Source organism: Amphibalanus amphitrite, unplaced genomic scaffold (assembly GCF_019059575.1).
Source record: "Amphibalanus amphitrite isolate SeventyFive unplaced genomic scaffold, NRLGWU_Aamphi_draft 001269F_arrow, whole genome shotgun sequence".
NCBI classification, from domain to species: Eukaryota; Metazoa; Arthropoda; class Thecostraca; order Balanomorpha; family Balanidae; genus Amphibalanus; species Amphibalanus amphitrite.
Window position 1 is genome coordinate 18,832 of NW_024882762.1, and position 11,801 is coordinate 30,632.

At 50.3% G+C, this 11,801-nt stretch overlaps 1 protein-coding gene and 1 pseudogene across 2 annotated transcripts; both read left to right on the top strand.

The window, feature by feature from the left end:
• The first annotated feature begins 126 nt into the window (after nt 1-126).
• On the top strand, nt 127-1,574 carry LOC122371689 (annotated as a pseudogene).
• Nucleotides 1,575-4,598: 3,024 nt separating this feature from the next.
• Nucleotides 4,599-11,436, top strand: LOC122371669 (programmed cell death 6-interacting protein-like). 2 transcript variants are annotated; one of them, XM_043348132.1, is made up of 2 exons: nt 4,599-4,666; nt 8,057-11,436. In XM_043348132.1, the coding sequence occupies exon 2, from the start codon at nt 8,074-8,076 to the stop codon at nt 10,636-10,638; it is 2,565 nt and encodes an 854-aa protein (XP_043204067.1). In that variant the 5' UTR covers nt 4,599-4,666; nt 8,057-8,073; the 3' UTR covers nt 10,639-11,436. The 2 variants fall into 2 exon arrangements, with proteins under 2 accessions (XP_043204067.1, XP_043204066.1); XM_043348131.1 differs by lacking the exon at nt 4,599-4,666 and adding an exon at nt 5,102-5,209.
• The last annotated feature ends 365 nt before the right edge of the window (nt 11,437-11,801 follow it).

Below are 11,801 nucleotides of genomic sequence, written 5' to 3' on the forward strand. Positions count from 1 at the left end.
CTGGACGCTTCACGGCAGTGACACCGATACCGTCTGCCCGTGTGAAGATGGCCCACATGTGACCTTGGCCAGGCCACTGCCGGTCCGTCGTATAAAAGCAGCCCGCTCTGACCTGCAGGCCACCAGTTGACGGAGACAGTCGAGACCGACTCACCGGTACCACAGAATTCCACTGAGACGATCATGAAGGTGAGAGCGGTTCAACCGGTGCAACGTCGTGGAGAGTGAGAGTTGAATCTGCTGCTCATCTTTCATGGGACTGTGAAGGGTCTGAGTGCTGTAGGAGCTAGCTACTTGAAAAGAAGTCAAACTATGTTGCTGGTTTTTTAGATCAATGGACTAAAAATTGTTGGAAAAATTGTCGTCTTTTATTTCTTTGGTCATAATTAGGTAATAATTAAAATGTTTTCAAGTGCTTTGAAATGTCTCGAGTATCTAGCACTCTCTCACTGACGCCGGTCGTTTCCTTCAGCTTCTCCTGGTGCTTGCCGTGCTCGGTCTGGCCACCGCTCGGCCCGAGGAGCGCGGCTACGGCTCTCAGCCCGCCAGCGGCTACGGAGCGCCCCCTGAACGGAGGGAGCCGCCTCCGGGCAGCAGCCCAGCGTCCAGACGGCCTACAGCACGCCGGACGGAGCCGCCTCCGGACCCGAGGGCAACGTCGCAGAACTGCCGGCCTCCTACAACTTCGAGTACGCCGTGCAGGACGACGAGAGCGGCAACAACTTTGGCCAGCAGGAGACCCGCGACGGCGACGCCACGTCGGGCTCCTACTATGTGCAGATGGCCGACGGCCGCATGCAGATCGTCAACTACTCAGTCGAGGGCGACTCTGGATACGTCGTCGATATTCAGGTAAATAGTGTATGAAAAGCGATTGAAAAGATCAGTGGTCATCATCATCATCATCATCATATATTTTTTGCGTCACATACTTTTATTTTTTTGGTCAAACATTACTTTCATTCGGAAAAAAAAAATATAAACGATATCGCCAAAGAAAAGGGTGTTGTGAAATATGCCTAACAAGTAACAACACTTTAAATGATAGTTCTTGTAATTCAGTGTCATTATGATTAACGTACGGTCGAAAGCTGGTTAAAAAAAAAAATTACAGTAAAACCAGCTTTAATTGACTTGACTAAAGCCTTGTTGCCGCCGCGCAGCGGACCACCTTGACGAAACTTGCCTATCCATTCTCGTAGCCAATTTCGTTCAATGCTTCTTCCTTGTTTCAGTACGAGGGAGAGGCAAACATCGATGCCGCAGCGTCTGGCCAGGAGGGAAACGTGGCAACGCCCAACCAGTCCTATGGACTGTAAGTGGAGCAGCATCATCACCAATCTTTGGAGTTAATATTGCAACACTTCGCTTGCCATTACCTGATATCGTGAAACTGATGTAAATGATCGACCAGAATGCCTCAATGTGTCATTGCGTAGATTTGAGACGATTTCTCATCGAGTGGATGGCTATTTATTTCAGTGTATAAATAGTCTTATTTATGTCATGTGCATGATCTTTCTGTTATGTGAACTCCGTGCTGAAATGAAAAATAAATGCAATCTTTATTACTTAGAGAACTAATAATTTTTTACAGGCACTCGATGTGTCTTAGTTACCAAAACAATTGAATAATGTAACCGCAGTTACTCGAGTTAATCTCCGTGCCAGCAATCCTTAACACGCGCACCGACGGGGGGCGGATATCCGCCCCCCCCCCCTGAGGTTTTTCGCGAATAGCGGAAAACCCGCGGCGCGTAGCGCCTCAAAATTTGGTACGACTATTCTGCCATCAATTTTACACATGGTGTGAAAGTTTGAACCTCCTAACTTTTAAGGTCAGGTCACCAAGGCACTTTGAATGACCCAACCTCAAGTCATTTTTTTTGCAACTTTGTCACCATGCCAGAGCTACAGTAGATGTCGGAGGACTTTGAAAGTCGCAGGATGTTATGAGGTCATTAGTAGCTACAGCCTACAATTTGTATGTCTCGGAATTTTGATATCTGTGACCTAAGGTCAGGGCAATTTCGCGACCTCCCCATTATAACCCGGCAGGCGGTGGGCCTATCAGCCACCTTCCGCGCGGTGGGGGGGGGGGGGCATTTCCCCCCCCCCGTATCTCCGAAACTACTGGACGGATCCGGAAAATTCAAAAGGCGTTCGATAGCCCTGTCAAATTTGTCGACGGAAACCAAATTTCATTGACCTCGGGGTCACTGATGACGTCACAGGTCAGGTCAAAGATAAAATGTTTCACCGTTCACGGGGCTTCTAGGGAAAGCGCTATAACACCGAGTGAAACGCATTTTGTCGAAAATCAGCGATAAGGCGTCATTTGTCTAGTACATATGTTGCTATTAGAGGTCACTGGTCATACCAGGTCAGGTCACAGGTCAGGTCACTAAAGGTCACCAAGGGTCACCAGTCACCACATGAGCCCAACTTTACTAAGGTTATGCGATGCATGTTTTATGGCCAGTTTTTCATTTCCAACTCAATGATGTTGGTTATAAGACCATCAGGTACGGTTAAGGCCACTTTCTGGTGGAGTTCAGGTCAAGGTCAGGTCAAAAAAGGTCAAATTTCAAAGTTGATATTTTTGCATAAAATGGGTATCGATTCGTTGCAGCTCGTCACGGGAAGTCTAATGGTGGTTTTTGTTTTGCGCTACGAGGTCTAGAATTGCTAAAAATTGAGTTTGAAAATTTGACGTCATCAATTTTGAACAGTTTTTTCGCTATAACTTGGCCAAAAAAAAGAGGTATCGATCTCATATTTGGTATGTAGATAGAAGGCGGTAGGGACTATCACATATATTCCGGTTTTTTCGAAATTCAAAAAACTTTTTGGATTCTTTGGCTATTATATTGAAAAAAATCTATTTTTTTTATTTTTGGGGGTCAAAATCCAAAAAAATTCGAAAAATCGAAATAGCAGTTTTGTAGCCCTTTTGATTTCACAACGTTTATGTCTGAAACATTTTTCTGTATCTCTAAAGCTGTAGGCCCGACAGCTCTTCCCGCGAAACCTTTTTTTTGGTCGAAAATGGCAAAAATGACGTCACTCTGACGTCATTAGCGGCCAACCTATCATAGCCTTTGGAAAAAATTTTGGTCACCATGTGCGCTAGCTGCTCCCGGGAGTACTGACAGTTTGGTGACGATCGGCGCAGCGGCTCTCGAGATATATTGAAAAAAAACTGAAGGGGGGCAAAAAAATGCCCCCCCCCCCCACCACCTGGAAGGATAAGTCAATGGGGGGAAAATTAACTCCCTGTTTATACGAGTAGTAAAGTAATCTTGGTTTATACCACTAAAACGGGTCGGAATGGCCCCATATACCATACATAACTTCATATACGATCAACCTTCACTACCTTGAGGTGTTGGGTAGCTGTAAGGTCATGTGACGTCATCAAAGGTCACCAAAGGTTTTTTTGCCATTAACTCCGTACAGGAACAAGATACAGCCGCGCGGATGGTCGCATTGTGTTCAGCCGTCAAGACGCATCGAATGATATGCATGATGACCTCGAGGTCACGTGACCTGAGGTCAACCTTTGACCTTGACCTTTCGAGGTCAACATAAATATCATTCGATGCGGATTGACGAGGGGATCACGATGATGCCCTTAGTTTGCTCCTACCTTGACTAATTCGAAAGTTATTCGAGAAAAACTCTCCATATCTAGCGCCGCCATTTTGACTTTTTCGACCCCTGTGACGTCATCTTTGACCTGACCTAAAAATGACCTTAGTAAAAATTTTAGACCTTGTACGTGCGTATCCGATGCCGTTTACCGCTTGTCGCTATAGGAATAGGATTGTGGGTGCATCTTCACCCACAAAGAGATATAAAATTGTAAACCTGGGCGCCAGTGCCGCATGGTGTGCCGAAATGGCTTACCGTCGAGGGCGACTAGAGTGCTGGACACTGAAAAGGAGCCTTCAGCGCCCAGAATGATCGTAGAAGGCGCCTGCTAGATTTGGGAGGGGCTAAGGCCCAGTGTGATCCACCGCCCCCCCCCCCCTTGGCTGCACCCCTGCACCCGCCCAAAATAGGGAAGGATCGCCGCCCCGGCCGACGATCCTTCCCTAGCTTCATAAACACAAATGACAAAAGGCACATGTGATGGTGTTTTTGCCTCTCTGAGAGTTTCACAATTATAACTATCTTCTGAAGCCCCCAAAGATCAAACACAGACTCTCGAAAGCACTCAACCCTGAACCCATTCACTTCACTGGAATCAATAAGACTGGAATGAGCTACGGCGAGTCTAGGTAAATGACTGCCCTAAGATGGCCGCTAATATACTCGCTAGTATGGCAAGTCAAAGGGTATGGTTGAACCCCATTGATATTAAAAGTCATATCTTGTCTATTGTTTCTTGATTGGCGATGGTAAGGATGATTGGCTATTGAGTTCTGAGTGACTGAGTTTAAAGGCTTTTGACCTAAAAGGGCAACAGCTGGAAGCCTAAAACAAAACCGTTTTGAAAACAAGCATCCTATTTGCTGATACTGTAAAAAGCTATGTGACGTCATAAGTTTTTGTTTCACCGGTACATGAATATTAAGCTTACTTTTCGTCTATTTCGTCTTTGAATCACTTTTCGCCGCGCCGGCGTTGGTTTTGTGTTGGCAATCCAGCCAGCGATTGAAAGGTGGGGCTGTTTGTGCATTTTTATTTTTTAAATTGTTTTTTCTTTGAGCCAATTGCTCTGAAAATGGTGGTCTTCCAATGTGCACCTTGAGCACGGGAAATTGATATCTAGGCCGAAGAAGGGGAGTGGGAATTGTGTATTGTAATCACATCGGTACCTATGACTCATCACCATCAACATCTTTATCTTCTTATTTCAATTTTACTATTGAAGGAGTTACCACACATATCAAAGATGTCATTAGCTTGATACAATATCAATAGGCCTTAATACTTAGGTGTTGATTTTCTTACGAAAAACATCATCTCAGGCCTTAATACCTTGACCTACTCACTGAAGTTGCACTGAAAATTTAGAGGCCTATGGCCTGTATTGTCCGCAGCCGCTTCAATCGAGTTCATGAGTGACAGTGTGGACTGTTACTTGTGGCATGGTACAGGCGGGATGAAGCAGTTGGAGGTGTCCCCATTGAGTGTTGTTCTGATTCTTGAACATGTTGAAAGAGGTTTATCATATGACAGATGGCTTAGCTTCATAATATAGGTAGGTACCTATTGATCAATTTATTTTTTTCATGCATTTAGTCCAAAAGGTTGAATGGGCAGATTTGATGAATCAGAGCCTGCACTAAGCATAGGGTGTTGTGCTGACCCTGACCCTACCACCTGATAGCGCAATTCCAGTTGTATGACAGAATTTTGTCTGAACGTGAACCAACGTATAATGTGCCCTCACGACTGGACATGGCCGGTGGGCGGTGGACCCCTCCACTCACTGACATTACCAGGGTTTTGTGCGGCCCCTGCTACACGTAGAAGCTAAATGTGGCAGCCCGCACCAGGGCTTGAGCCGGAGCTCTGTTCGCACCCCGTTTATTTATCAGCAGGCTGCGACCATGCTGCTGCTTCTTGGCTCCTCATTGGTCGAATTCAAGTGGTCTATTCGTTAGTCCAATGAGTGGCCAAGCCGTGCCAGCAATAACTTCCTTATATGGGGAAAACCGACAGCACGCTGATATAAAAACAGCGAGCGAACAGGGCCCAGGCTCTCACTACCAGCCAAGTTTCAAATTCCAGTGCTTTTATCCACTAAGCCACGGAGACGGGAGAGGTCATTATGTCATATACATACCGTTGATGCAATATTTTAGATCAATGAGAGGGTTTTGCCTCATCATGTTTGTGAATTGTGACATAATAAATTTTTATGTATCTACTCACTAGCTAGCACCCATCTCAAGGCCACATCCTTTCAGAGTACAGGGTGAGCCATAAATATTTACCCATCAAAAATTTCACTTTGTTTCAAGGCGCGCTGACATAGCTATGTCATCTTTTACATATATATAACAATGTCATCTCCTAACTAATAAATTTCTTATGTTACGCGCCCGAGATGCGAGAGCACTATGGCACGCGGCCGCTGCACCGTCTTCTCACTTGTTTTCCTCGATCCCCCATGCTGTAACAATGCTGCGCCGTATGTCATTTACGGTGTTTCAGGGACTCGGTAGAGTTGGGTTTTCAGGATATTTCAGTTTGCGAAGCCTGTGGGGCTAAAGTCGGGGATAAATTGTGTCCAACATTCTTTAGACCATTTTCCGTTGATTTTTCTTCAACACCAGTTTTATGGGCCTTAAATACGAGTTTGCCCCTCCGACACCTACGGACAATTGTCTCAGACATCGGATTATTCTAGCAAGTTTACCTTTGAGCCACCCTTTTTGCAGATTGCTCGGATTTCCCAGGTGATATAGTCACGTCGACTTTGGCGACAGTTGAAATGCGGAAGAGCCACACTGATTGGGGTCTAAATTTGACGCCCCCCTTCTCCTAAACCTTCTTCCACCAGCGCTTAATGGTGGATTTTGGTACCCTAAAGTGTTAGGCAATGTCCTTCTGTGTGACATATAAGTGCATGTATGGCCTAACCTTTTGAATTCATTTTAAAAGGGATAAAAACGCAATAAATTACCCAACGTCCTTCTGTGTGTTGCCAGCTTAGAAAATGTTGACAGCGCGACTATGCACCTCTGAACTGAAAAGTTAGACCCCCATGTCTAGGCCGTAGTTCATGCACCGGTCACTGGGTAGACAATGACCCATGCTATTCACTATCTGGGTCAAGATCAGCTGTTCAGCTAATCTCCGCCTCAGGGAAGGACGCGGAAAAGCAAGGACGTTCTCAGCTACGCGATATATTTTAGAGCATATTGGAAATATACCTACCAAGTACCAACTTCTCTCGGAAATATGGAAGGTATCACAACTTTTGACGCAACCTATATATATATATATATATATATATATAATTCAGTGGCGGCGGAAGCAGGGGGGCAAGGGGGGCAGCTGCACCCTAAAGCTATGGAAAGGGGCGCCTCGAAAATCTGTAGAGGAGGCAGGAAGTTAAGAGGTGCGGCAGCCATAAAGCTGAGCAGTGCGAGGCGACACCGCAACTGATAAAGGCACTTGTGACACGAAGAGGGTGGCAATGACGTGGGAAAAGTATCTTTTGATATGCTGAAGAGTGGAGGGCATCCTTATCTGAAACAAAGGCAGATGCTGCCGACCCTGTCGAATATAATCTTGCCAGGCGATAAAGGCTAGGAGGGCGCAGCTACTCGAGAAGCGCGCCATGCGGAAGAGGGGCGCCTGCATGCGAAAGAGGGGCGCCTGTGTGTGGGACGAAAAAGAAACATTTATGGAGACGTCTTTGAAGGCGATAGCCTCCGAACGCCAACACGAACATATGAGGGCTTATAGCGTTGCAGGCTCCATGCGACAAAAAGGGGCGCCTGATGGCCGATATGCGAGAGGAAATTAGTTTGTGTAACATTTATCGGGGGCGGTTTGCCGTTTACAACATATGAATGTTAAGGGAGGTCCGAGATTGGGGCCTGTAAAATTGCACTGTCCGTATGGGCGGTTACACCCTAGTGCTAGGGCGTATTTTGCGTTTTTTTTTTACTGGGGAGATGATTATGACCAGGAATAGCACTCTGCAAACTTCTATGGGCGCCTGTATAGGGGCGAAACTGATTTTCCAGTGCAGGGACGGCCATCGGCATGGTAAGGGGCGCCCAGCGGGAAGGGGCGCTTCAATATCGTTTGCACCCCTATCCTAGAATACCTTCCGCCGCCACTGATATATATATATATATATATATATATATATATATATATATATATATATATATATATATATATATATATATATATATATATGGTAAGGGGCGCTATATATATATATATATATATATATATATATATATATATATATATATATATATATATATATATATATATATATATATATATATATTGACTGCACTGAACCAAGCCGCTATGGTTTAGCCACGTCACAGACATGCCCTTTCGGTTCTGCCCGCAGCCGCTGAGAGCGCCGCCATGGATTTCATCGCGGTGCCAATCAAGCGGACATCTGAACAGGACCTGGTTCGGCCGCTAAAGAGCATCATCGCTTCATCGTACAGTACGGCCGACAACCCTGCCGACTATGCCGACGCCATTCAGGAGATGAACAAACTCCGTGCCAGCGCCACTTGGAAGAGCTTCGACAAAACTGAGAGCGCGTTGGAAGTACTGTACCGCTACTACGACCAGCTGTTGGCCACCGAGGCCAAAATCCCCGCCCAGGAGGTTACCATTTACTTCAAATGGAAGGACGCGTTCGACAAGGGCTCATGGTTGAGCGGACGGCAGAGCCTGACGGTCGCTTCGTTCGCGTTCGAGCGCATCTGTATGCTTTTCAACATAGCCGCGCTACAGAGTCAGATCGCCGCCGTGCAGAACTTTGAGAGCGACGATGGTTTGAAGACAGCCGCCAAGATGCTGCAGCACGCCGCCAGCAACTTCAACCACCTGAAGACGGGCGTCATGTCTGCCATCCACCAGGAACCGACGCCGGACCTGAACCCGGAGACGCTGGCGGCGCTGTCACAGCTGATGCAGGCGCAGGCTCAGGAGGCTTTCGTGTTGAAAGCGATCCGGGACCAGATGAAGGAGGCCATCATCGCCAAACTGTGCGCCCAGTGTGACGACTACTACTCCGAGTCGCTGAAGGCGATGCAGCGCGAGTCGGTGAAGAGTCTGTGGGAGCGCGAATGGCTCTCGACGGTGGCGCTGAAGCAGACGCTTTACCAGGGACTGGCCGAGTACTACCAGAGCCGCGTCTGCAACGCTAACAAGGCAGTCGGCGAGGAGATCGCTCGGCTGCAGCACGCCGAGAGTCTGATCCGCTCGGCCGCCACCCGGGCCGGCGACGTTCCCGCCTGGGGTGTGTACGCCGCGCGCGCGCAGCAGGCGCTCGCCTCCGCCAAGAAGGACAACGACTTCATCTATCACGAGCGCGTGCCGGACGTGAAGGCACTGGCGCCGATCGGAAAGGCCGCCATCGCCAAGCTGCTGCCAGCGCCAGAACACTACAGCAAGGACTTCCGCGACTTGTTCGCCCAGCTGACCCCGGTGCCGGTGCAGCAGGCCATGGCTGGCTACGAGGTGCGCAAGACAGAGCTGGTCAACACGGAGGTAGGCCGTTTGCGTGAGGCGACCCAAACGCTGAACGGTGTACTGGCCTCGCTGAACCTGCCGGCCGCGCTGGAGGACACCAGCGGTACCGCGCTGCCGAGCAGCATTCGGGAGAAGGCTGCGCACGTGCGTGAGGATGGTGGCTTGGCTGCCATACAGGCCCAGCTGGAGGACCTCCCGGAGCTACTGACGCGAAACAAGGACATCCTCGAGGAAACGCAACGCATGCTCGACGAGGAGAAGAGTTCTGATGACCAGTTGCGCGCGCAGTTTGGTGCCAAGTGGACGCGCACGCCTTCCGCCAAGCTGACCGAGTCGTTCCAGCAGAACGCTGCCAAGTACCGTCAGATCCTGGCCAACGCCGTGCAGGCGGACTCTGTGGTGCGCGCCAAGTTCGACGCCAACCGCGCCGGGATCGAGCTGCTCAGTAAGTCGGAGTCGGAGCTGGCGGCGGCCACGCCGCAGGGTCACTCGTCGGTGGACGGCGGATCGCCGGCCGCCCAGCGACTCAAGGCGCTGATGGAGCGAGTGGAGACGATCAAGTCGGACCGGGACGTGCTCGAGTGCCAGCTCAAGTCGGCCACCACCGACCTGAAGTCTGTGTTCCTGCAGGCGCTGCAGGCGGACGGTGCCGTCAGCGAGGCGGCCGTCTCCGAGGAGACGCTGGCCACTACCTACGGACACCTGCGCACCGCCGCTGCCGAGAGCCTGGCCGCGCAGGAGAAGCTGCTCGCCGAAATCCAGGAGGCCAACACCGAGTTTGTGAAGCAGCGTGGCTCGGGCGGCTCGCAGCGGGAGACGATGTTCAAGGACCTGGCGACGGCGCACGATGTGTTCACCGAGCTGCGTGGAAATCTGAAGGAGGGTATGAAGTTCTACAACGACCTCACGCAGTTGCTGCTCACCTTCCAGAACAAGGTGTCTGACTTCTGCTTTGCGCGTAAGACGGAGAAAGAAGAGCTGATGAAGGACATGACGTCCACCCTGGCCAACCAGCAGGCGGGATCCGCGCCTAAGGCGCCGGAGACTCCCACGCCTGCCGCGCGCCAGCCGCCGCCGCGTCCGCCGCCGCCCACCACCTCGCCGACCTCGTCCTCCAGCGCCGGCGGCTCTTCGGCGCCGCCCGCGGACCCGGCGCCCAACCCGTACGCCGGCGCGCCGCCGGGGGCGATGCCCTACCCGTCGCAGCCGAGTATGCCGCAGCCGTACGCGCCTTACCCGTACTACACTCCAATGCCGGGCGGCTTTAACCCGTACGGCACCTACCCGGGCGCCATGCCGCAGCACTACGGGTACCCGTACCCGCAGCCGGGTCAGCCGGGACAGCAGCCGTATCAGCAGCAGCCGGGCCAGCAGCCGTACCAGCAGCCGCCGGGCCAGCAGCCGTACCCGGGTTACCCGTACCCCAGGCAGCAGTACCGCTAGGCGCGTCTCGCCAGGCGTGCGGCGGGGACGGGGAGATCACAGACGCCATTCGTTAATTCTACGCGGCAGTGTGAGGCGGCACTGCATTAGTAATTACGGAGCCAACAGCTGTTCGGCAACATGGACTCGTGATGCACGCTGCTTGGCTGGATTTAAGCACCCGATGCTGTTGAATTGGTCTGTTGGACGCGTCTCTTCGCGGCAGAGGCGGCTGGATCACTCGATGCCCTCGGTGGCTGGTAGCGCCAAGGTATTCCGGACGGCGCCCCAGCACTGTGGCGGGAGACTGGCGCATGGGCCGGAGCATATAACCCCTCCGGCTCCAGTGTGCCTTGGGTGAGCTGTTAGTAAATGCGTTCATTGTGGCTCTGTTCAGTGCTGCGGCTGAGGTGGGCTCTGGTTCGATAGGGTGCGTGTGAATGTCTCTCTGACTCAGATGCGACAACCCCGTTTCCTGCGTATCGGGCATATGCAAGTACGTAGCGCGGCTGCGGTGACGGCCGGGCGGCAGAGCTCATGTTGAGTAACGCGGCAACCGTTATCCTGGTATGATACGGTGTTATATTGCCGGGCTTTTGTGACTCGTGATTAAGATTGTTTAATGAACAATAACTGGTTGCTCTACAAAGGGCTACGATTTGAAATGATAACGATCCGCGGCTGTTAATGTGAAGCTGGAGATGCGGCTTTCGTTCGTGTGGCGAACGGCTAACCACGAGATGCACACTGGGGGAGTACGATGCTGTCGCTGTGTTGTGGCTTGTGAGAAGTCTTAAATAAACACATCCTCTCGGAGAATGATAGGTGTATGGGCTCTTCTTGGAGCTTCGTCTAGCGATCATTTAGGAGATCGCCGGACGGTGTGGATGAGAGCGTGGACACTGCACGAGAAGGTAAAAGGCAAGGCCCTAAAACATACTAAAAGGGAACTGGGTGAATCCATCCACAGTTTTTTAATTATTAGGATGAACGAGACTGTTGCAAACTGAACATACCTCTAGAAAATTGTATATTTGATTGGATTTCAGATTGCATGAAATCGACTTTCCTCGCAATAAAAGTGATGTGATTCATGCCGGTGATAACCGCGCCCTTGTGCCTTGCACAATGCACAATATTACTGCTGCGCCAAGTTCTGACAGGTCCCAGCGAGAACCTGTAAC